Source organism: Bison bison, unplaced genomic scaffold (assembly GCF_000754665.1).
Source record: "Bison bison bison isolate TAMUID 2011002044 unplaced genomic scaffold, Bison_UMD1.0 scf7180017864146, whole genome shotgun sequence".
NCBI lineage: Eukaryota > Metazoa > Chordata > Mammalia > Artiodactyla > Bovidae > Bison > Bison bison.
This window is the reverse complement of record NW_011494718.1, coordinates 11,784,250-11,810,070: the sequence shown is the minus strand read 5'-3', so window position 1 is coordinate 11,810,070 and position 25,821 is coordinate 11,784,250. Positions and strand designations below refer to the sequence as shown.

At 35.5% G+C, this 25,821-nt stretch overlaps 1 protein-coding gene across 1 annotated transcript in view; it reads left to right on the top strand.

The window, feature by feature from the left end:
- The window catches only part of VPS13C (vacuolar protein sorting 13 homolog C (S. cerevisiae)), a 183,907-nt gene that overhangs the window by 81,526 nt on the left and 76,560 nt on the right, over positions 1 to 25,821 (top strand). The window contains exons 26-42 of the mRNA XM_010840782.1: positions 334 to 487; positions 1,400 to 1,479; positions 2,994 to 3,053; positions 4,627 to 4,789; positions 5,530 to 5,646; positions 6,640 to 6,743; positions 6,930 to 7,097; positions 7,594 to 7,898; positions 10,056 to 10,203; positions 10,949 to 11,057; positions 15,275 to 15,411; positions 17,439 to 17,595; positions 18,990 to 19,069; positions 19,546 to 19,605; positions 20,283 to 20,439; positions 22,076 to 22,192; positions 25,280 to 25,383. Coding sequence (XP_010839084.1) covers positions 334 to 487; positions 1,400 to 1,479; positions 2,994 to 3,053; positions 4,627 to 4,789; positions 5,530 to 5,646; positions 6,640 to 6,743; positions 6,930 to 7,097; positions 7,594 to 7,898; positions 10,056 to 10,203; positions 10,949 to 11,057; positions 15,275 to 15,411; positions 17,439 to 17,595; positions 18,990 to 19,069; positions 19,546 to 19,605; positions 20,283 to 20,439; positions 22,076 to 22,192; positions 25,280 to 25,383 — 2,220 coding nt within the window. The remainder of the gene's footprint in view (positions 1 to 333; positions 488 to 1,399; positions 1,480 to 2,993; positions 3,054 to 4,626; positions 4,790 to 5,529; positions 5,647 to 6,639; positions 6,744 to 6,929; positions 7,098 to 7,593; positions 7,899 to 10,055; positions 10,204 to 10,948; positions 11,058 to 15,274; positions 15,412 to 17,438; positions 17,596 to 18,989; positions 19,070 to 19,545; positions 19,606 to 20,282; positions 20,440 to 22,075; positions 22,193 to 25,279; positions 25,384 to 25,821) is intronic.

Below are 25,821 nucleotides of genomic sequence, written 5' to 3'. Positions count from 1 at the left end.
TAATGGTGATGATTCTTTTATCACCAAACATGACTTTTAGTTTTGAGGTATAGGTTTTAGAAAATCGTATTAAGGAAGAATTCATGTAGTTCCATGTTTACTAAATTAAAAGAGTAAATCAATAAGGTTATAAAATTTCATCACAATTTCTAGATAGATGTAGTTATATTCTCATAGAGTTTAAGATGATAACATGCAATCATGGTAAATAGGTTGATTGTAATAGAGTATAAGCAAAATTTCTATTATTGTCTTGATGATATATATGAAGAAGGATTTTGTGTTTTTAAGTATGATTCAGAGTACTTTCTTTGGCTATCCTGATTGTTTTAGGTGATTCTGGAATTTACCAAACAACAGAAGGAAGAAGATACAATTCTAGTGTTTAATGTTACTCAGTTAGGAACAGAGGCTACAATGAGAACATTTGATTTAACTGCAGTGTCTTATTTAAAGAAAATCAGCTTGGATTACCATGAAATTCAAGGTAATAACCATAAAAGTAGAAATAATAGACAATAACAGCTTTATTATCACTTTTGAGTATATGAAACACTTATATTTATTTAGTAATAATTTATAATAAATAATAGCTAGAAGTGTTCTAAGCATCTTATAAATAGTAACTCATTTAACTCTTATAACAATGCTATGAGATAGGCAATGGTATTATCTCTAGCTTTCACAAGAGGAAATGAAGTTGTAAATTGGTTACATAATTTACCCAAGATCACACTGCTAGGTAGTGGCTGAACCATGATTAAAACCCTAGAAATCTGGCCCTAGGGTCTATATTCTTAACTACTACTACTATGATCTTCTGCCTCAGAGAGTCTGTATAAATCCCCATTATATAGGGCGTATTACTCCCATTTAACAAAGGAAGGTTAAATAGAGAGAGATTAAGTGGCTTATTTAAGATTATGCATTTTATGAATGGCAAAATTTAGAATTTATCTCTGGTCTTATAATATTGAAATCCTTTTTCTTTCAATTCAGTAGTGTTTGTATATCAGAAACAGCATCAGGTTATAAAAATTAAAACAATGGGACATAAAATTAAATCTCTCAGTAGCTTTTATGGTTTATTCATTCCAGGGTACATCTTGTGTACTCACTGGATGTTTGAGGAATGAAGGAATGAATCCACAGTAATTTCCTAGGCTATTATTTCCCTTAGAGAAGATTATTCCAGTGGAAAATTCTAAGCTATCTCATAAACAGGAGTTATAAGACTGCAAATAATAAAAGATGGATAAAACAGTGGATAAATCACGTCTCCCTCCCTGGCTTCCGGAGGCAGTGACTGGTATATCTTCATGAGGTTATAGAGGATATCTGGTAGTACCGGTTAGCAGTTTATTTGAAATACTTTTTTTTTTCTTTTTCTTTAATCCAGGATCTAAAAAGAAGCCACTTCACTTGATTAGCTCTTCTGACAAACCTGGGTTAGATCTTTTAAAAGTGGAGTACATTAAGGTAAGGGTCATAGAATGTTTATGTATTTATTTTAATACTCTAAGCTATCCTCTGGGAGGGAAAAGATGAGAGTAGATTATTAAAGGCAGTTATTTTGTGCCATGGCTTTGAATCACAGGGATATCTACTGTTTCTCTTTCCATTTGTACACCTTCTTTCTCTCTCACTCAAGTACAGGACTAGGATTTTACAAAGCCAGACTTCTTGTCTACAAAGATGGAAGCCTGGATGAAATAAATCCTCCTGTCTTCTGGGGGACATTCGTCCACCTGCGTTCATTGCTTGTGTAGGTGATATTTGGCTGGGTATCCTACCTCAGAAGGGATGCAGTCAAATTGGATTTGATTGAGTAGAGAACTGCCAGGGTTTGGAAGTGACTCAAAAGTATGTTATATGAAGAATGTTGCAGGAACTGATGGCATTTGGTTTCATTCAAGATTAGTTGATTTGTTTGATCATTCAATAACTATTTATTGAATGTCTTTTGTGTCAGATTCTGTTACGCATTTGGGATACAGAGATGAAAACATTCTCTATTCTTAAGGAATATGTAGACCAGTAGGGAGATAGGTAAGCAATAATTAAAATATAATGTGTTTGATTCTTTAATAAGGAAGAACACAAAGCGCTGTGGGAGTGGGGAGGCAGAGATACTGATCTAGCCAGAAGGCTTCTCACAGGAGGTAAAACTTTGAATTTATGTATTCCTGAGGGACAGAACTTGAAGCAGTTGGTAATTATGATGGGAGATGGGTTTTTGATTCAGTGTGAAGACCTCATTAAATCAAAGTTCTCTAAAGTTTGGAGTTCTAAGGAAATGAGATTTCTTTTCCTGGAGATATCCTAAAATTGAAGACTTTCTAATGGGATTTAAACATTAGGTAATAGATGTGCTGGGCTTCCCTTGTGACTCAGCTGGTAAAGAATCCTCCTGCAATGCAGGAGACCTCGGTTCAGTCCCTGGGTTGGGAAGATCCCCTGGAGAAGAGAGAGGCTACACACTCCAGTATTCTTGGGCTTCCCTTGTGGCTTAACTGGTAAAGAATCCACCTGCAATGCGGGAGACCTGGGTTCAATCCCTGGGTTGGGAGGATCCCCTGGAGAAGGGAAAGGCTACCCACTCCAGTATTCTGTCCTGGAGAATTCAGTGGACTGTATAGACCATAGGGTTGCAAAGAGTCGGACACCACTGAGTGACTTTCCCTTTCTTTCACCTTCTAATAGATGGGCTAGACTACCTTGAAACCTTCTAGCCTTCATAGTTTATCCTTCTGATCCCTAGCCATTTCCCAAAAGTGAGTGATGCCATGCTCTCCTCTGTTTAAAGGAGGAGGACAAATTTGTACTCTTATAATAAATGGATTTGGATGTAACCTTAAAATAATGATAAAATTAAATATATAATGTATTTAAAAATACAGTTGTAACTGAATATAAATAAATTAATGACTATAAATAAATGATTTGTTTACTTTGGTCTTAATTCCTTCCTTAGAACATTTTTTTTTTTTTAGGCTGATAAGAATGGACCCAGTTTTCAAACTACCTTTGAAAAAACTGAACAAACATTTAAGGTAAGAAATTCTATCAAAAGACTACATCCTATTTGGAAATAACCTACTCTGGAAGTCTAAGTATCCTTTGAGGAACCATTACAAGTTATAAATTAACCTCATAAATGTCTTTTCATACTCAGTGTTTATGATTCAGGATAATAATGCTCTTATTTTAACTTACTGTATCACATCCAGATTATTTCTAAAGGAGGGAATGCTGTAGATGAGGGAACTTTAATTGACGAAGAACCAACAGGATTCTGAACAAACCAGACAATATCATTTAATGCAGGGCTCAGAAAGAATGTGAAATATAAGGAGAGATGCTGAGTACTCTGGAGCCACACTAAGGTAGTCAAATAGAGGAAGAATTTTGTTTTAGGAAACAATAAAAAGAAAATGAGAGAAATGAGTTTCAGATTTTATCTTGGAGACGTGGGAGAATCTATTAAATATTGATTCTTCCTTTTAATAATTTTTATGTCCACTTAGTGTTTTGAAGGAGAAGGCAATGGCAACCCACTCCAGTACTCTTGCCTGGGAAATCCCATGGACGGAGGAGCCTGGTAGGCTATAGTTCATGGGGTCGCTAAGAGTCGGACACGACTGAGCGACTTCACTTTCACTTTTCACTTTCATGCATTGGAGAAGGAAATGGCAACCCACTCCAGTGTTCTTGCCTGGAGAATCCCAAGGGCGGTGGAGCCTGGTAGGCTGCCGTCTATGGGGTCACACAGAGTCGGGCACCACTAAAGTGACTTAGCAGCAGTAGCAGTGTTTTGAAGCAATGAAAACAAATTCTTTTGAATAAAAAGTGAGTTTTTTAAAAAAAATTTCACTTTGGGATTTCCCTGATGGTCCAGTGGTTAAGACTCCTTGCTCCCAATGCAGGGGGTTGGGTTTGATCCCTGGTCAGGGAGCTAGATATCCTGCATGCTGCAACTAAGACCTGGTAGAGCCAAATAGATTAAAAAACAATCAATTTGCTTTTAGAAAATCATATATTCTTTAAAGCAGTTTGTTTTCTATTTTAGCTTTTTGGAGTTACTGTTTTAAAAAATATATTTTTTCCTATGAGTTATGTATTCTTTTTTTAATGATAAGATCATAATTGTGGTAGAAGATCAGTGACTGAGTCACTCTTAATTGTGTTTTTTATATTTAAATCTCATGCATATCACATTTGAAATAATTTATTGACATAAGGGTAACACATGATGATTCTGGAGTTTCATGCGCTAATATATATTTTATATAATCATAATAGTCAGTCATTGAAGATTGAGAAAAGCCATGTATATGTGGAATGTTAGAATGACCATTACTGGCAGATTATATACTCTATGATAATTAGGCTTGGGGAGTGGAGTAATTAGGTTATCTTGATCCCCAAAATATACTAAGTGTAATTTATTCTGCATATAGTCCCTATTTAAGGATTGTGGGTTATAAGTCTTCCTTTCCTCTTCCTTCCTTCCAGGCAGTATAAGGCAGTGATGCAAACCTAGTTAGGAGCCTTTTGCATTCATCATATGGAGACTACTGGTACAGCTGGCCTGGGAAAGTAATTTTCTTTCTAAAATATTTCTAGGTGGCTTTTTCATCTTTAAACCTGTTGCTGCATACACAAGCTCTTCTCTCTTCTATTAACTACCTGACAACCATTATTCCATCAGATGGCCAAAACATGAGTGATACCAAGGACATACAGGTTTCTACTGAAAAACAGCAAAAAAATTCAGCTCTGCAGAAGGGTATGAAAAACATGGTTGTTTCTTGTTAGAAAGGGTTTTAGAATTGTAGAGCCAAATGGGGAATCTTAGAGACCATCTAGTTAGTCATTTACATGCCATTTCCCCTCCTTTTGTTCTTTTCTTCAAACTAAGTCATACGTGGGTGCCTGATATCTTAGATAAATGTGATTAATACTGTTGTGTTTTTTTTTTAAATGTCTGTTTTTGTTCTTATTTTGTTGTTGATGGGCGATGCCTTTATCAAGGTACTAAGGGAAGAAGACCTGTATTGATTTTGAGCTCTTCCTCCTTTCTTAGTGGCTCCTGAATGGGCTCCATAGAAGACTAATCATATCTAACATTTTGCAGATAAGGAAATCAAGACCCACAGACATGAGGGCCAGGATGCAAGGTTATCATTGAATTGGAAAAGAGCCCAGCTTTTGAACCAGAAAGAACTCAGTTTAGATCCTGACTCTGCTACTTAAACTGTGGGACCATAGGCACATTATTTAGCTTCCTTGAGTTTCAGTGTCCTTATATTTATTTAAATGTTTTCTTGCTTTTACATTATAAAAGTAACACCTCACTATTGCAAATGCAAACTACAGAATATATAAAGCGAAAAAGTGTTTGAAATCTTTAAGAACTTGAGACTTCTGTAATTATTTTAAGCCGAACACTTAATATAGGGAAGAAACCTTCATAGAATATGTAACCCTAGAATCCCACTGTGATAGAATTGCTTTGTTTATTTGCAGTGGTTGTATCCTCTAAAGACAGTGACATGATTCACTTCAGGCTGTTTGCCAAATTGAATGCTTTCTGTGTTGTTGTTTGCGATGAGAAGAACAATATTGCTGAAATCAAGATTCAAGGTAAAAGTTCTCATGATCTTAAAATTCATTGAAAAGATAAGGTTTCTTTTGCAATGCTAAAGCATATTCACAAATGGAAGCCTCTGAGCTTTGAAAACTGGCTTATTTTATGACATAATTGGACTACATACTTTCTTTTTAACTCTTCAAGAGCTGAACCACAAATACTGGTGAATTGGACCTTTTTGAGAGTTGTCTCTGGAGAAGGAAATGGCAGCCCTCTCCAGTATTCTAGCCTGGAGAATCTCATGGACAGAGGAGCCTGATGCACTGCAGTCCATGGGGTCACAAAGAGTCAGACACTGCTGAGTAACTGAGCACGCACACACAAGTGTCTCAGAGGTGAAAGGAATACTAATGTCTTTGTAGGGATGCTCCTGATGAGCTGAGCTAAGTGTCAACCCAGAATTCAGTTTAAGGTCTGTGAATATGCTTTAGCTTGGTACAAATACAAAGCAACCTTATGAAGAACAAATCCTAAGAGCCCATTATGTTCTTTTAGGCAAAAGCTGCTAAAATGAGTCTAGATTTTTTTCTCTGACTCTATAAGCTCATTGTGATCTGGTAAAGGTAAAGAATGTGTGTAATACAATTCTTGTAGAACTTAAAACCCAGAAAACCAGGCTTTTTCTGTGTTCTTTCTGAACTGGAGTGTATCTACTAATCTGAAGTTGATTCATGAAACTTTTATAGTCTCCATGTAAATGACTGGATATAAGTATAAAGAATTAACTAAAATCCTAAGATAATCTGTTTGTACTAGATGTAGTTTCTTCACAAGGTTGAAAGTTCAAATAATTATTTTTTAATGAATTTATATGCTTCATTGTTTATAAAACCAAAAATATCTAATATTGCACTTATCAATTGGGAGTTCAGACATTGCTAAATTTATGAAAATATCACCTACAAAATAAAGTTATGCAATAGAAGAAAAATCTTAAGATCCTATTATGGTATCTATAGAAATTAAAATAATATGCTTCTTTTCAGGACTTGATTCTTCCCTTTCTCTTCAGTCAAGAAAGCAGTCACTATTTGCCAGATTGGAAAATATTATTGTCACAGATGTTGATCCTAAGACAGTTCATAAAAAAGTAGGTGACAGTAAATCATTAATATTTTTTGGTGAATGAGAGATTTTATTTTAATATATATTTTATTTTTTAAAATGGTAATGAAATATATTTTGATAGAAAATGTTTCTATAATGATTATATACACTTTTCAATAGGGATTTTATTTTGTCATTGTCATTGTTCATCCACATTTCTGCTTTTCAGGCTGTGTCAATAATGGGAAATGAAGTCTTTCATTTTAACTTGGATTTGTATCCAGATGCTACTGAGGGGGATTCCTATACTGACATGTCCAAGGTGGATGGTGTGGTATCACTCAATGTTGGCTGTATTCAGATTGTCTATCTCCATAAATTCCTCATGTCACTTCTGGTAAAATCACCATTTATATATAGACTTTTTTGACTTAGAAGTACTTAAGCAAGTCTGATAATTATGATTGCAATCTTAAAACTTTGAATTTAGGATGTGCATTGATTTGATTATTGATATTATTTATGGATTAATGTAGAGGTCAAAACCTCTCTTTAACAGTTGAAATCATTTAATGATTTTTGTCTAGCATTGTCTACAATGGAATTGTTTTTTCTGGAACATAGTGAATCTAAATTCTCAAGTGTAAAAACTATTATAATTTTTTTTCTCTGTTTCTCAGCCATATAACTCTATTTATAATTAGCCATTGTCAGGTAGCTCATACATATGGATGGATAGTCAGTAATTAGACTTTCCTAACTTTAGAAAAAATAGAACTCAACTGAAAGTTACTTATTGGGAAAACATTAGCACATAAATAAAAAGAAGATGGTGTTAGAAATGATGTGCTTATCCTCCTGTTTGAATTTGTCCTTTTACTTTCTGTCTCCAGAACTTCCTGAACAATTTCCAGACAGCGAAAGAGGCTCTGAGTGCAGCTACTGCTCAGGCTGCAGAAAAAGCCGCCACAAGTGTGAAAGATTTTGCCCAGAGGAGCTTTCGTGTTTCCATCAGTATTGATTTGAAAGCACCAGTTATAGTCATCCCACAGTCTTCCATTTCCACCAATGCAGTAGTGGTTGATCTTGGGTTAATCAGAGTTCAGAATCAGTTCAGTCTGGTATCTGGTGAAAACTACTCAGACCCTCCAGTGATTGATAGAATGGATGTGCAACTAACAGAACTGAAGCTTTCTAGGTAATGCTCTTTCAATAATTACGTATTCAAGTGTTGTTTAATATTGTCTGTGAAGTTTTATGACTGTTGAAATTCACACTCAACATATTTCTGTTGCACAGAACAGTATCTTAAATCAGTTATCTTAAAATATTTATTAATTTTTTTGGCTGTGTTGGGTCTTAGTTGCATCATGCGGGTTCTTTGTTACGTCATGCGGGATTTTCTTTGGAGTGCGTAGGCTGATTACGGTGCATGGGCTTAGTTGCTCCAAGGCCTGTGGGATCCTGGTTCCCTGACCAGGGATTGACCCGTGTCCCATTGCATGGGTTCATGCAGTGAATCTGCGTTCTTAACCACTGGACCACGAGGGAAGTCCTTTAAATCAACTTTTTATTTTGAAAAATCTCAAGCCTGCAGACAAATTGCAAAAATAGTAGTACTGTGAGTTCACATATAATCCTTCACCTGGATTCACCAATTGTTTGCCTTTGCTTTAATTCTGTATATATACTTAATATTTTAAATTAAAAATTTTATTTTTATTGAGATATAATTGACAGATTATACTAGTTTCAGATATGCAGCGTAGCAATTTGATATTTGTATGTATTGCAAAATGGTCACCACAGTAAGTCTAGTTAACATTTGTCAACACACATATTCCAGAAATTTTTTGTTGTTATTATGAGAACTTTCAAGATCTGCTCTCTTAGCAACTTTCAAATATACGATATAGTGATATTAACTATAGTCACCATCCTATACATTACGTCCCCAAGGTTTATTTCATAACTGGAAGTTAAAACATTTTTTGCTAAACTATTTGAGAATAGATATCTTATCCTTTGCCCCTATATGCTTTAGCATGTGTCTCCTAAGAGCAAGGACTTTAATCCTCTTACATAATCACCACAGTTACCAAATTTAACATTGGTATAATGTATTATCCAGTATGGGTTCTATAGGGCTTCCCCGCTGTCTCAGTGGTAAAGAATCTACCTGTCATGCAGGAGTTGCAGATTCAATCCCTGGGTCAGGAAGATCCCCTGGAGGAGGGCATGACAGCCCACTCCAGTATTCTTGCCTGGGAAATCCCATGGGCAGAGCACATAGCACATGCAATCAATATTCAGATTTTACCAGTTGGTCCAAGAATTTCCACTTTAGTCCATGGTAACATGTGGCATTAAATTGTATTTTGTACTAGGGAGGGGGATTTCTGTACTGATAGACTATTCTGTAATAGTTCTTTAGCCCTCTTTGTTTTTCATGATGATGACAGTTTTGAAGAGTATAGTCTAGTTGTTTCATGGAATGAGTCTCAGTTTTGTCTGAGTGATTCCTCATGATTTAATTGAGCTTATACATTTTTGGCAGGAGTGCTGTGTAAGTTATGATGTATCTCTTGGGCTCACACCAGAGGACATTTGAAAGTGTGTCCATTCATTTTAAAATCATTTTCTACCCCATCCAAGGATATTTAATTATCTTGAGTAAAAAAGGAATGATTATAAGGCATGTCAAGAAAAGAATCCTGGTGAAGAGCTTTATAAACTTAGAGCTTGCTTTTCAAATGCTGCTTTTTTCTCTAATCTCTGTACCAGCGTATGTATGAATCCTTGAACAACTGTACAGATAATTCCTCCATATTGTCAGTGATACCAGTTTCTTTTTAAAAATTGTTGTCATCTATCTTCTGTTTAAATAAAAAAATTTTTTAAAAGGTTAATTGTATATCATATACAGTTGACCCTTGAACAACATGGGTTTGAACTGCATGATTCTGCTTACAAGCAGATTTTTTCCCATTGGTAAATAATGCAGTGTTAACAGCCCATGGTTGTTTGGAGCCATAGTTGTGGAGGAACTGCATATACAGAGGAACCAAAATATGGAGGGCAAAGTAAAAGTTACATGATTGAGTGGAAGGTTGTCACCACTAGCGCCCCCCCCCACCCCCGCCCCATGAAGTTCAAAGGTCAGCTGTATTTTAATCTGTTCATGCTGGTGCATTGTAGATTAAATTAACTATAAATCAAGTTTAGAAAACACTAAAACAGCATTGTGTTTCAAATCAGCATTTAGAGCAACAACTTTGGACTCTGTTTTTTTTTCAATGATATATTGCATTTACCCCTATGTTTATGCATATATATCAATTATATTTCCCATAAGGACAGTGATCCAGCCAGGAATCTCCCATCCTGATATTCAGCTGTTGCACCCAATTAACTTGGAGTTTTTTGTAAATCGGAATCTAGCTGCATCTTGGTACCACAAGGTGCCTGTTGTGGAAATTAAAGGACATCTTGAGTCAATGAATGTGAGTAGATGAGTGGAAAAACCTTGTTATTGAAAGTTGAGACTCTGAAGATTTTCTCATTATAAATCCAAATGAAATGTGGACTTTTTTTTTTTTACTGATTGTTGTAAGAAAAATTTCAGTGTGATATTGTCCAACAGTATTTTCATTGTTTTTAGTAGAATTTAATCTTTAGTTAAGTGTTCTTTAGCTTTTAAATTTGTTATATGTACACATTAGCAAAGATCTACTTGTAGATTATTAGTATCGGTATATTATAATTCTATTTCTTCTATATATTATATATACAACCTTTTATTTTATGGATATCTAAGTACCCATAAGATAATTATAGCATTGAATGAACCCTGTTTTTTATATTGAAGATGGCCTTTCTATTACATTGAAATTGTTATTATTTAAAAAATAGCACTTATATGTGCATAGTAGCACTTATGTTCCAAAATTAATTTCTTTAAAAAAAGGTGATCTGATTTCTTTAATTATTATTAACTTTCACTGAGAATCATATTAAGTAGATGAAACTAATACTAACTCATAAATCATACTGTTTTTCTCAGACACTGTCTTCACTTTGACATGAAATAAGTAGTGAAATACTTGAGTGTATAGTGATTATATAATTTTTTAGTCATCATTAAGATTATTTGGTCCTTAGTGTTTTGTTACTAAGGATTTATTTTCTGTATTAGAATTGTTTCATTAAAAATGAAATTATCTTTTCTTGGAACATTGTATTTCACAGGTTAATCTAAATCAAGAAGACCTTAATCTTTTATTTAGAATACTAGCAGAAAATCTTGGTGAGGCTCCTGAAGATTTGAATAAAGTAAAACCGAGAATACAGGAGACAGGTAAGAGGCTAACAATAGGTGGCATAATATAAGTTATTTACAGTTTAGTAGGAGAAGGCAATGGCACCCCCACTCCAGTACTTTTGCCTGGAAAATCCCATGGGTGGAGGAGCCTGGTGGGCTGCAGTCCATGGGGTCGCAAAGAGTCAGACACGACTGAGCGACTTCACTTTCACTTTTCACTTTCATGCATTGGAGACGGAAATGGCAACCCACTCCAGTGTTCTTGCCTGGAGAATCCCAGGGATCTGGGAGCCTGGTGGGCTGCCTTCCATGGGGTCACACAGAATCGGACACGACTGAAGCGACTTAGCAGCAGCAGCAGCAGCACAATTTAGTAGGGGTGATAGACAATAAAAATGAAATAAATGAATACATATTTACAACTGTGATTTGTATTACCGAGAAAGTAAATAAGATACTATTGAATAAAACAACAGTTTGCTTTTAAGTTAAGCAAACTGTCAGTTATTTCTAAGTTGCATGAGTTAGGAGGAAGCCAGAAAGAAGGGTTTCAGATCAGTGGTGAATTCCTGGCATAAGTTTTAAATTTGCACATATAGGAAAGAAGAAAATTTAAGTTGACAGTATGCTATGTAGCCTACTCAATCTGACTTTAAAATAAGATTTAGTAGTAATATACCTGGGGCTTCCCTGGAGGCTCAGTGATAAAGAATCCACCTGACAATGCAGGAGATGTAGGTTTGATCCCTGGGTTGGGAAGATCCCCTGGAGAAGGAAATGGCAACCCAATCCAGTATTCATGCCTGGAAAATCCCATGGACAGAGGAACCTCATAGGCTGTAGTCCATGGAGTCTCAAAGAGTCGAACATAACTGAGCATGCACACACTAGTAATATAGATGTAAAAACTGAGGTGGTTGATAAACAAAGATACGGAACTAAACAAAGATACGGAAAAAATTGTACTGCAATATAAATGCAAGAGGATTTAAATTATTAGATACAGTGGCCCTTTAACTTAAGACAAAGTAACTGCCAGACTTATTTTCTAAGCTGTTTTATATGTATGTATATACACATAGCCTAAAAGAGGGCGTGGTAACCCACTCCAATATTCATGCCTTGAGAATCCCATGGACAGAGGAGCCTGACAGGCTACAGTTCATGGGGGTGCAAAGAGTAGGACACAACTGACATGACTTAGCAGCATGTACACATACATAGTGTATCTTGGTGTTCATTCCATATCTGTATATATGCTGTGTATAGATCTAACTCATTCTTTTTAATGGATGCTTGGTATTCTATTGAAGTATCATAATTTATAAAGTCCCTATTAATGGACATGTCAGGTTTATTTCAGTCTTTCACTTTTATTATGTTGCATTAATTATTCTAGTGCATACACTTTTACAAGTACATGTTTATCTGTTGGAAAAATACCAGGACTACTGGATAAAAGAGTATTTAGTTTTTGTTAAAATAATAATTTAATTAGTACATGTAATAAAATTTAATTTCACTTATTGTTTTGACAGTTGAACCTCATAGAGCGTATACGCAAAATGAGCATGAGTGTTTTGTACTCCCATCAGGTTGTTTTTCTGTGCCTTTTCTAACACAGCATATTATCAGATTTAAAAATTTTTGCCAATTTGCTGAGTGAAAAAATGGTATACCACTGTATTTTTTTTTGATTTTAAAGAGCTGTTCTTTTTTTTTTTTTTTTTACCTAAAACTAATACAATATTTTAAAATTTTAATTGGAGGATAGTTACTTTACAATATTGTGATGGTTATTGCCATACATCAACATGAATTGGCTGTAGGCATACATGTGTCCCCTCCCTCCTGCACCCCCTCCCACCTTCCTTCCCACCCTGTCCCCTCCAGGTTGTCACGGAGCACCAGCTTTGGATTTGCGTTCAATAATTTAAGTCAGTTGTATCTCAAAAACAACAATAACAACAACACACACACACACACACACACACACACAACAAAAAAACTAGGGAGGGGTGTCTTATTTTTTTACAATATGTTAACACATATAGTAAAGTGTAAATTCAGTAAACTTATTTATATATGGCTACACTGGTGTAATCACCAAGATTAAGATATAAAACATTTCCAGCACTGCACCCTAGAGCCCTCCCTATGCCCTTTCCTGGTCAGTACCAAACTCCCACCCTCCCCTAAGATCTACCCAGAATTTACTGCCATTCTAGTTTGTAATACCGTAGATAGAGTAGTTTTCCCTCTTTTTGAATTTCATATAAATGGAATCATAGAAAAATTTTTTCTTGTTTGGCTTCTTTCATTAAACATTTTGTTTGTGGGATTCATCCGTTGGAGTATCTAGCACTAGTTTGTTCCTTTTATTCCTGTTTCCAGTTTTTGACTATCATGAGTAAAGTTTTTATGAAAGTTATTGCACAATCTTTTGGTACAGTTATATTACTTTTTTTGTTCTGAACATACAACTCAGAGTAGAATTACTGGCTTATATGTTAGCTTACATTTAGCTTCAGTAACTTACGCCAGGTTATACTGATCAGTTTTCCACGTGGTTGAATCAGTTTACTTTGCTACCAGCTGGGTATGAGAGTTCCAGTTTTTTCACATTCTCACCAAGAAGACCATTGTCAGTCTTTGGTTTTTATTTATTCCTTGGTAACTAATGAAATTGAGGATCTTTTCATGTGCTTATTGGTTATTTGGATATTCTCTTTTTCGACATGGTCATTCAAGTTTTCTCAGCCTTTTGACTAAGATCAAGTGTAGTATGGGGCTTCCTAGGTGCTCAGTGGTAAAGAATCCACCTGCGAGTGCAGGAGACGAAAGAGATGCAGGTTCGATCCCTGGGTCAGGAAGATTCCTCTAGAGAAGGAAATGGCAAACCCACTCCAGAATTGTTGCCTGGAAAATTCTATGGACAGGGGAGCCTGGCAGGCTGCAGTCCATGGGGTTGCAAAGAGTCAAATACGACTGAGCAACTACTCACACATTCGAGTCTTTTGACCATTTTTATTAAGGTGTGGTCTTTTTTTATAATTGGTGTATGGGAATTATTTATTCATTCTGGATAGGAGCCCTTTGCTGGTTACGTTTGCTATATGTATACATGTTAGTATGTGTGTAGAAATGTCTTCTCTCTATCTGTGGTTTACCTTTTCACTCTTAATGGGCCTTCTGTTTATAGAATTAGTTACTTTTAATGAACTCTAATACATATTTTTTAAATGATGAGGGCTTTTTATTTTCTATTTAAGAAATCTTTGCCTATTCTAGGAATTGTTTTCTAAAAGCAAAACATTTGCTAGAATTATTTCCCCTGGATCACATTATGCCTGAAACAGTGCTAAAATAAGGGGATAGTTAAGAAGCCTTGCCCTGTGTATTGCTTTCTCAAAGGCAGTAATTAACAGCAGTGGTTTTCCACATGGAAAACACTAAGCAAGGCACTGAGTCTGTTGGGACCTCAGTTTGCTCATCTGGGAAGTGAGAACAATAAAGTTTTTACGTCAAAGTATTGTTAGGAGAGTTAACTGAGCTAGTCCATGTACATCTGTTACCACACATCCTACACAGAGGTGAGTACTTAGCAAGTGATAGCTGTTATTAGTGTTGTGTATTACAGTTTGGAAAGCAAATTTTGTTGTGTTTCAGGGTATGAATTTCAGGACACCAAGCCCATAGTCATTTGGTTTTACTTTTGGTTTTTGGTATGGCATAAGAAGCTTCAACTTTCCCCTGCTTTTTTTCTTATCAAACCTTCGTTCTTGTTATTCTCCTCATGATTTAACCATTTCAAACTCCTTTCTGTTTGCAAAACCTGTCCTGATGTGTTCTTTCTCTGTGATTTTCTGCTGCCTCTTATTTTATTCCTATCTGTCTCTTCTGAGGAGATCCTCCAGTTCCACTTGAAGATAACTGTCCTGTTAAGACTTTCTTGATCTCCTTATGGCAGTGTCTTGCCTAGTTACGTGGTTTCTATCCACTTACATAGAGTCTGTCAACGTTTGTCTATTTAATAAGCAGTTGAAGCCTGCTTATTTTGTCTGTACTATATATGATGTGTGTGTGTCTATGTATCTTCTACTAAACTGAGCTCTCTAAGGGCTGGGGCTGTATAATTCTGATGTGTAGATTTTGAATGCTTGCACCAAGTCTGGAGTACTTAAGTCCTCATTGAGTATTCATGTAGGAAATGTGTGAATAGAGGTAAATCAATTTCTTTTAAACCTCTTTAGGTGAAATTAAAGAGCCACTTGAAATCTCTACATTAAAACAAGATGTGCATGTTTCTCAAGATACTTCAACAGCTGGAGTAGAAGAAATAAAATCTGTAGACATCATTAATATGCTGTTGAATTTTGAAATTAAAGAGGTGTGTAATTTTCATCTGTTTTTATAAAATGAGGTGAATAGATAATGGATATTTGGAATTACTAAAAAAATCTTACATAGGCTATTTGTAATTTGTATGTAGATGTAATATTTATAAATTTGAGCATTAAAGATGAATTATTTTTTGAAGTTATAATATTTCATAGAAAAAATGGTAGTATGCCCTCTAACACACTTTTCACATGATTTTAGGACAAATGGAATGTGGCTTGCTTTGGATTTTGTATAGGAAAGACAGGAAAAGGACTGAGAAAATTCTTTGAAAATGTTAGTAACCATTAATACAATAGAATAAAATGTGTATAAATTTAAAAGATGTTATCTTATTTTTAGTCTGCTGTCCAGCTTCAGATTCTTAAGGAAAGAGTAAATGAGTTTTCCTCTTCTGTATTCACACATGTAACAAATACTCATTGCATGTGCTGAGTGCTAAGGAAACAAAGGTAAAAGGCATAGACTCAACTCAAACAAGAAAACTATTAACATTTTTGTAATATTCCCATTAAATTACATTCTGTCACATGGTTCCCAGTGTCTGGTTCATGGTAATGGGGTTGGTTGCCAGGTTATCTCTGGCCAGTCATCTTGCTCACCAAATACGTTTGGTGACTCAGGGTCTTCCTGATGGTGCACGTGTGACTCGGCCAATGTCGATAGCAGTGTGAGGGCTTCTGGGAGGTTGGCTGGACATATTGTCTCCTCCCTCCTCCTTTTGGCCCTGTCTGAATTCTTCTGGGTTTGTTCGCTGACATCTCCTCCCTCCTTTTATCCGCTTTTATCCCGAATTCTGTCCATTAGTTTTCAGGGGAAGCTCTGTTTTCCTTATTGGACCTTCTGCTGTGAGACAGTTCAGGCAAGCGGTTATCATCATGCCCGGCCAAGGCAGGTGGTTTCCGTCCTTGGTGCCCTCACAGTAGGAAGAGGGCATCTAAGCAGTCTGAGAGGATCAGGGAAGATTTCCTGGAGGAAGTGAGATTTGGGTTGCATTTTTAAAGAGTAATAAAATGGAGTCTGAGAAACAGGATTCAGGAAGGGGACTGGGACAGGGTAGAGAGAGGAACCAGACATAAACATGTTTATATGAGGGAAAGCGTCACACAGAGGGACTTGGAAGAAAAAAATTTCCCCTAAAAATCCCTTCATCGTTAAACAGTTGTGTAGAGGTTATATTCTGTCTCTGAGTTAAGCATAATAAATTTTTAAACAATTGAATGCTACTTTTAAAATATGAAATATATGCTTTGAAACAAACTTCCTTAATGTTAAACCTCTGCTGTTTTTCTGGTGATATTAAGAGTTATTGAAGATTTTTAAGCTTTGATAATTGAAACGTTGATAGATGAATCATTCTATTTGCACATGGGCTTCATTAACATATGTACATAGAAAAACCCATAAGTCCTTTTTAATATCATTTGTGATACATGTAATTACAGTTGTCTTTGTGAGGACAGTGATTAGGGTGGGAGGAAGCAGTTTGCTGATAATAGGCATCATCTGGAGAGAGTTTTGGTTTTTGCCATCCAGAGAGAGGGTCTACTGGCAGCCAATGGGTAGAGGCTGGTGATGCCACTGAACAGCCTGTAGTGCTTGGGACTGCTCCTCCCTGGAAAGGATGACCCAGCCGCAGATGTCATTGGTGCCAAGGTTGAGAAACCTTGCCTTAAGTGTAGTTTAAAAATTGACTGTATATCTCAGACTTTGAGATTTAGTCTGACACCATCCATCAGACTAGGACTTATGAGAATTAGGTAGAACCACTTTTTTTTTTTTTCCTAGCTGTCTTGAAATCCACTAGAATATATTGGCTGTGCTTTAAAAATCTGAACAGGTAAGTGTGCCTCCAAAGTAAATAACCCTAGGCAATTTCCAGACACAAATAGAAGTGCACATTTTTACATTGGGTGAATTTTTTATTATATCACTCTGGATGGTTATTAAATTGTTAACATATCTTCATTGTTTATTAGTGAAATAGTTTGTGGTAATACTGGTATCTTTTTCTAGGTTGTGATTACTTTGATGGAAAAAGCAGAAAAGAAAGGAAGGCCTTTACATGAACTAAATGTCCTGCAGCTTGGACTGGAAGCTAGAGTTAAAGCCTATGACCTGACTGCTGAAGCTTATCTAAAAAAGATTAGTATGCGATGCTTTGAGTTCACTGGTAAGTATGAAGTGTAGTCTTTGTAAATTGTGCATGTAATAGGCAGAAGTCCCTACCTTTTTATAAACTTTAAGCATATCTTTTAGTGTCACCGTAATTATTTAATTAGTTTAAATTTATTACATTTAGTAGAAAGTAATTTGATATTTAAAAATTAAAAATTCATTATCTATGTAGTAATTGATCATAAAGTAAGTCTATATCTAAATATTTAGCACAAAGTAGAATATATCTAAAAGAAGAATGAGGCCTATGTCTCCAGTGTCTATATAAAACACTTCAGAACTTGTAAAAGGCAACATTATAACTATTCTCTGTGAACTGACATATTAGGAAATCACAACCCAAGTACAATACTCAGGTAGAGAGCCCAGGGACCCTTTTTGAAAGGTGAGTTAGTTTACTAGAAAGTAAATTTTTTGTTTGATTTTTAAATTTATTTTTAAATTACAGCAGTGTTTTTTTGTTATATTAATATATTAATAATATTAATATATACTTGTAAAAAATAACAAGCAATATGAAAATATATAGAGGAAAAAGTTTAGCATTCTTCTGTAGTCTCTTCAACCTTTCAAATTCACTTTCTAAATTGCACCAAAGTAACTTTTAAAGTTAATACGGGTATTTAAAGTTCATTGGAATTCTATGGGGTCACTTTAAGTAAAGCAGACTTGTATTGAGAATAATCCCTAGTTTAAGTATTTTTTAGCTTTGTCCTTTAATATATTCTTATTTGTTGAAATAAGTAATACCAGTAGTACCAAATATTATATCATTTGTAATTGGCTAGTGCTGGTTTTTTGTCTTTGTGGAGTATCTTGGATTTTATTTCAAAGCCAGTTTTACTGAGATATGATACATATAGTAAAAGTCACCATTTTTAGCATACAACTCTTGAATTCTTTAAAAATGTATTTTCATGGTTTATTTTTGCCTGTGCTGGGTCTGCGTTGCTTTGCATGTGCTTTCTCTAGTTGGGGTGAGCTGGGGTGGCTCTTTGTTCTGGTGCAGGGGACTTCTTGCTGTGGTGGCTTCTCTTGTTGCAGAGCACTGCCTCTAGGTTCAAGGGCTTCAGTAACTACAGCCTGCGGGCTCCGTAGTTGTGGAATGCGGGCTCTTGGGCACTCAGGCTTTAGTAGTTGCAGCACATAGGCTCAGTAGTTGTAGCTCAAGTGCCCTAGGGCACACAGGCTTTAGTTGCTCCACAGCATTATGAAATCTTCCCGGACCAGGGATGGAACCTGTGTCCTCTACACTGGCAGGTGGATTCTTATCCACTGCACCACCCAACTGTTGAGGTTTGGGAAATGTATATGTTGTGTATCTGGCTGATCTGTTTTTAATATATTTGAAATATCTGAAAGACTTCATGATCTCTCTTTCTCTTTTAGACTTTAAAGGAGGACCTCTTCACATTATTAACTCTTCCAATGTAACAGATGAACCCCTTCTGAAAATGTTATTGACAAAGGTACCTAGTTTTAGTTCTAAAATTCTTTAATATTTGAATGTATGAAGTTACGTAGTTCCCCCATATTCAATGTCTCAGTTTTTTCCCCTAAAATTTTTTATTCTAAAACTGGTTGATTATAGTGCATTATGCAAGCATCTGACAGTCCTGGATCATTTCAGTAACCTTCAGAGTTAATCGTATGTTTTTGAATAAGTGGAAATATACAAAGTTCCATTGTAACTTGAAGCAAAATATAATCCACATGCACTAGCATTTTCCCTACCTTTAGCATTTCCTCCTAGTTTGGGATTTTGCTTTTACAGAATGTGAGAATTACTTATGTGGTTGTGTTTTTGGCATATTCTTCTTTGCTTTAAAAAATATAGTGTTTTCATAGCATGCTTTGAAAAGTAAAGACTATATGTATATATATTTTGCACTGTGTGAATTTTTATTGTTTCCAACCTGGTGATTTAATCCTCCATTATTTGTAGGCAGACACTGATGGACCAGAATTTAAAACCACTCATGACAATACCAAAAAAACACTTGAGGTATGTCTTTTCTAACTCACTGTAAGGCTAGGGTATATGTTAATGATTAAATATAGCTTCAAAGCCATCTTTAGCTGTGAGATTGTGAGTTCTAAAATTAGAGTAAGAGTGGTAATGAAAATAGATCTAATCTTGTAGATGGAAGAAATGAATATAGAGCTGAGATAAAATTATTACAAAAGTTTATTTGATTTCCTAAAAGACTATTTGTTTCCCACGTACAAATTAATGATTCCTTGTTGAGGACAAAATAATACATTTTTAAGGGAATTTTATTTACAACTCTTATTTGACATCCTATTAATGGAAGCATTAAGCACTTGAATTGTTAACTGACTTTAGGATTAGAAAAAAAATTAAGGGTCAGGCAGAAAGTATGGCTCAGTACAGACATTGCCTGGAACCTTCTATAAGGGGACTGAGCTAAGGCTGATAATACTTCTAAATCTTTACTTAAAAGCTATCAAGTTCTGTTGAAGTTAGAAGTATGGTCATGTGTGGAAGTTGGCAGTGTTAGTTTATTGTCTGATAAAGGATTAACAGAGTAATAGTGAATTCTTTCTCAAATAAAAAAGGTCCTTGGTTGAACTATTCTTGGGCTACTTGTATATGTTGAAGTTTGACATAAAAATGTTTCCATATCTGAAATTTGCCTCTCTAATTGTTCATTATCTTAGGTTTCATTTTCATCTTTAGACTTAGTTCTTCATTTGGAAGCTTTACTGTCCTTCATGGATTTTTTGTCCTCTGCTGTTCCATCCTCTGAACCTTCTAAGAAGGACTCGGAGCTGAAACCACTTATGGGGGAGTCCAGAAGTATCATTGCCAAAACTGGTATTAACTTTTGAGTCATGGTCTCATACTTTCTACCTGAACTTTAATAATCATATGTAATAACTGAACTGAACAGAATAACTTGTATTTTTAAGCTAAGATAACCATTTAGCATCTTAATGTTTCCAGTGCTTTAACAGATTATGTTGGTTTCAAAAGAAAGCGGATTTTACTCTTATGGTATTGATATAAATTTAGTGAGAGATTTTAAATATGTGTTTAATATTAATCATGTATTTATATTTGATTCCACTGCCTTGCTTTTTCATGAAATAAAGTCGTATATACTTTGCATTGATGTGCCCATAGCCTTCACTCTAGTGAAAGTGAGAAAGGAAGAAATTAAAGTATGATCACAGTCATGCACAGTAACAAAGGCCCATTTCAGTCAGTTAAAACTACCTGGTACTCAACAGATTTAAGCTTTGCAAGACACAAAAGGAATAATCTCATGGAAGAGACAGACTCACTTTGATTTCAAACCAAAACTGGATTTAAGTCACATAGAGATATGGGCACATGCCATGACTTGTGCCCTGAAAATGTTAGATGTAGTATAGCCTGAGTGAATATGTGCCTATTTTTAAGTCAAATATTACTTTAATTATTTTTCTTTCATATCATATGGTGTGAGTATCTAAATATCTGGTCATTTAATTTTCAGACCATAATTGGTTGCAGTATCTATATTACTGGCATCTTTAAAGTATAAAGCTGTTAGTAATATTAGATCTGATACAGGGAGTATTTAAGCTCACAATAAACTATAAAAAAATCCTAATCCAAAGAAGCAATATTCTAGTTATGCTGTGTAGCTGTTCTTTTATGGTTTGATTATGCTACTTTAAATTTTAAGGGAAAACAAACAAACTCTTTTATCATCTTGGTGATTAAGGACTGATGTCCCCATACTTTTACAGTTTTATAAGAAACATTGTTTCCTTCAGTCAAGACACATCTCTAGGAAATTATATCTTATATTTATCAATCCGGACTTGAACTAAAATAGATTAAGGGAATCCATTTGATTGTGATTCTTAGACATGTACACAGACACAAATACATATTATAAAGTAGCTTTTTGTTCCTTAACTTTAGCTCTTTATGTTCATTTCTTATAGACTTTATCTTAGGATTCTTCATGGAGAAACAGAATACAGTCTAGAGAAATTGGCTGTATAGTTATTAACATGTATTGTATGTGTCATAGTTAATAATACATATTTTTACTAATTTACCATTTCAGTTTTTCATGAAATACTTCTCTTTGATCTAATATATGATGTGAAAAGAAGTTCCAAATCAAAATTTATCTCTATTAGAATCCTAGAATTCTATTATAGGGATTTTTCTTTTTTTTCTAGGAGAAAAGTTATAGTAAAGTTTTCCATCTAACAAAATTGTACTTACCAGGTGCTAATAAAGGTTGCCTTTATTTTTAATTTGGATGGAAAAATACTAGTTTTTGTCTGATTGGCATTTGAAAATTGATTTAAAAATAATATTATGTATAATCTTAATGGAGACCTTTTTGGTTCTTCACAGTTCATATTGTACTTCTAGTGAATTTGAGATTATTTTATGTGCTATATCTTCTTTACATTTTGCTGATCACAAGGATTTTGTTACTTTTCAGTATCCAGCAACTCTTCTCAAGACGATGTGTTTGATTTAAAGGTCACCGCTAAATTAAATGCATTTAATGTTTTTGTCTGTGATCAGAAGTGTAACATTGCAGATATTAGAATACATGGTAAGTACTTATTCCTTGGTGTAGGTACTTTTGTTTTTACATAGACCTTCAGGAAGAATGAGCTTGTTGCATGGTAGATTTCTCATGGCTTGTCTTTTTTTTTCCCCCAAGATTTCAGTAACAGTTAGTAAAATTATATTTTTTCCCTCATCTGATTGGCTATTCCACATTCTTTGCATTTCCGTGTAAATTTTACCATTAGCTTTCCAACTTCACAGTTGTGAGAGTTGGACCATGAAGAAAGCTGAGTACCGAAGAATTGATGCTTTTGAATTGTGGTGTTGAAGAAGACTCTTGGTTCCTTGGATTGCAAGATCAAACCAGTCCATTCTAAAGGAAATCAACCCTGAATATTCATTGGAAGGAACAATGCTGAAACTGAAGCTCCAATATTTTGACGACCTGATGTGAAGAGCCGACTCTTGGAAAAGACCCTGATGCTGGGAAAGATTGAAGGCAAAAAGAATAGGAGACGGGAGAGGATGAGATGGTTAGATAGCATCACAGACTCAATGGACATGAATTTGAGCAAACTCCAGGAGATAGTGTAGGACAGAGGAGTCTGGTGTGCAATGGTCTGTGGGGTCACAAAGAGTTGAACATGACTTAGCGACTTCAAGGACAACAGCCAATTTCAACAAAAAGCTTTGTAGTATTTTTTTTTTCTTAGCCTTGTAGTATTTTAATTGGAATTGCATTGCATCTGTAGACCAATTTAGGGAGAATTGATATCTTAATGATATTGAGTTTTCTCATTCATTAACAAGATACAACTTTCCATTTTTTTATTTTCTAAATGGTAAACTTTATTATGTATTTGTTGTTTAGTTGCTAAGTTGCATCTGACTCTTTAGGGACCTCATGGACTGTAGCCCGCCAGGCTCCTCTGTCCATGGGATTACCCAGGCAAGAATACTAGAGTGGGTTGCCATTTCTTTCTCTAGGAGATCTTCCCGAACCAGGGATCAAACCCGTGTTTCTCAGACACATCTCCTGCATTGCAGGCAGATTCTTTACTGCTGAACCACCAGAGAAGCCCTATTTATTTATTTTTGAAATATTTTATTGGAGTATAGTTGCTTTATAATGTTATGTTAGTTTCTGCTGTATAAAAAAGTGAATCGGTAGGCTTCCCTGGTGACTCAATGGTAAAGAATTAGCCTGCTAGTGCAAGAGACATGGGTTCAACCCCTGTTCCAGGAAGATACCACAGGCTGTGGAGCGACTAAGCCATGCACCACAACTGTTGAGCCTGTACTCTGGAGCCCGGGAATCACAACTACGGAGCCCTTGCACCAGAACTACTGAAGCCTACGCACGTCCATGCTTCACAACAAGAGAAGCCACCACAATGAGAAGCCCTAGCATTGCAAAGAAGGGTAGCCCCTGGTCAACGCAACTAGGAAAAAGCCTGGGTGCAGCAGTGAAGACCCAGCACAGTCATTAAAAAAAAAAAAAAAAAGTGAATGAGCTATAAAAAGTGAGTGTGTTAGTTGCTTAGTTACATCAGACTCTTTGCGACCTTCTGGACTGTAGCCTGCCAGGCTCCTGTGTCCATGGGATTTCCCAGGCAAGAATACTGGAGTGGGTTGCCATTTCCTTCTCCAGAGAATCTTTCCAACTCATGGATTGAACCTGGGTCTCTTGCATTAGCAGGCAGATTCTTTACCATCTGAGCCATATGTGTACATATATCCCCTCCCTCTTGAACCTCCCCCCCACCATCCCACCCCTTTAGATCATCATGAGTCATCTTTGGGTTTATTTATATTGAAGACTCCTGCAAACTTTTCAGAGATATGCTTTGAAATGTTAGAAGTAAATTTGTTATGGTTCATGACTGATATAAGACATTTGTTATATTTTAAAATTTTTTTCAGAATAAGTCTAAGATTTAGTCTCATGTTCTGTTTGCATTTTCAAAATAATATGAGTTTAAACTGAGAAATGAATAGCAGAGCATCTCACTGAGTAAAGAAAATGTCATTGTCCTATGGCCCTTGCCTTTTGTGCATATATAACATCAGTAAAAGAGGTTTCTAAAAGAAATTTTATAAGCTTTACTCATCATCAGCCTGATAGAAAGATGAGTTCAGATTATACCATGGATTCTGGAACAGCCTGTCAAGGTTCAAATTTTGGCTCTAAAACTTACTGGTTGACCTTGAGCACGTTAATTTATGTTTCCATGCCTGAGTTTCCTCATTTATAAAATGGACATTGTTATAATAATTATTCATGGGATTGTGTGAGGATTAAGTTTGCATATTTGCATATATTAAGAAAAATGCCTGTCATGTACATAATAAGCAGTTAACAGGGGTTAGAAAATCAGTTCCATTCAGCAGATACTACTAAGGATCTGTTTATGGGTAACGTGGTAATGATCTAGGTTCATTTTTGGGGTTGAGCTATAGCCATTCTCCGATTCACTCTGAGAAGTGTTTTTAAAAATCATGCCTTTAGAAATCATGAAAATGACAAACATTTTTTGGAGAGAAATTGTGTTTTGGATAAAGTTTATTGTAGAAAAAATAGTATTTCATCAAATTATATTTATTCATAGTTTTCAGATTAATAGTTTTCATTATATAATGTTTATAAAATGACTGTTCAACGTATGTTAGGTGTTGTCCTAAATGACTGATTTTGATCATGCTAATGCCCAGGATACTTGTTTTTGGAGACCTGTGATTAATTGTCTTTGAAATTTGATTACTTTTGTTTTGAAATTTCCACAGATTTTATGGGTGAGATGCTTCTAGCACTTGAAGATATTGTAATATTTAATAAGTATCTCATACATAGTAGTTGCTACCTTTGGAACTTCCCTGGCGGTCCAGTGGTTAAGATTCTGTGCTTCTAGTGCAGGGGGAGCTGGTTTGATCCCTGGCTGGGGAACTGAGATCTGACATGCCACATGGCACAGCCAAAACATTTTTAAAAAACTATTAAAAACTAAGTTGTTACTTCACATATGTCTAATAGTAATTTTATCTGTTCTCTATCTTGGTAGTATATTATTGAATTTAAATAACACTGAATTAGTTCACTTGGATTAGATTAAAAGTGTTGTATTTCCCACAGGAATGGATGCCTCTGTCTCTGTGCGGCCAAAGCAGACCGACATGTTTGCCAGACTTAAGGATATCATAGTTACGAATGTTGATTTAACATCCATTCACAAAAAGGTAATTAAAAAAATGTGTTTCAGTATTGAAATTTATTTTTGTTTTTTTGTGTCTGGAGATGTCTTTAATCATTTGTTCAGTGTATATGTAGTATCTGTCATGTGTCAGGCAATTTGTTGGGAATTGGCCATGAATATGGTCATTGTCTGCTTTCACATTGTATATGGACTGCTGCTGCTGCTAAGTCGCTTCAGTCACGTCTGATTCTGTGCGACCTCATAGAAGGCAGCCCACCAGGCTGCCCCGTCCCTGGGATTCTCCAGGCAAGAACACTGGAGTGGGTTGCCATTTCCTTTTCCAATGCATGAAAGTGAAAAGTGAAAGTGAAGTTGCTCAGTCGTGCCCGACTCTTAGCGACCCCATGGACTGCAGCCTACCAGGCTCCTCTGTCCATGGGATTTTCCAGGCAAGAACTACTGGAGTGGGGTGCCACTGTCT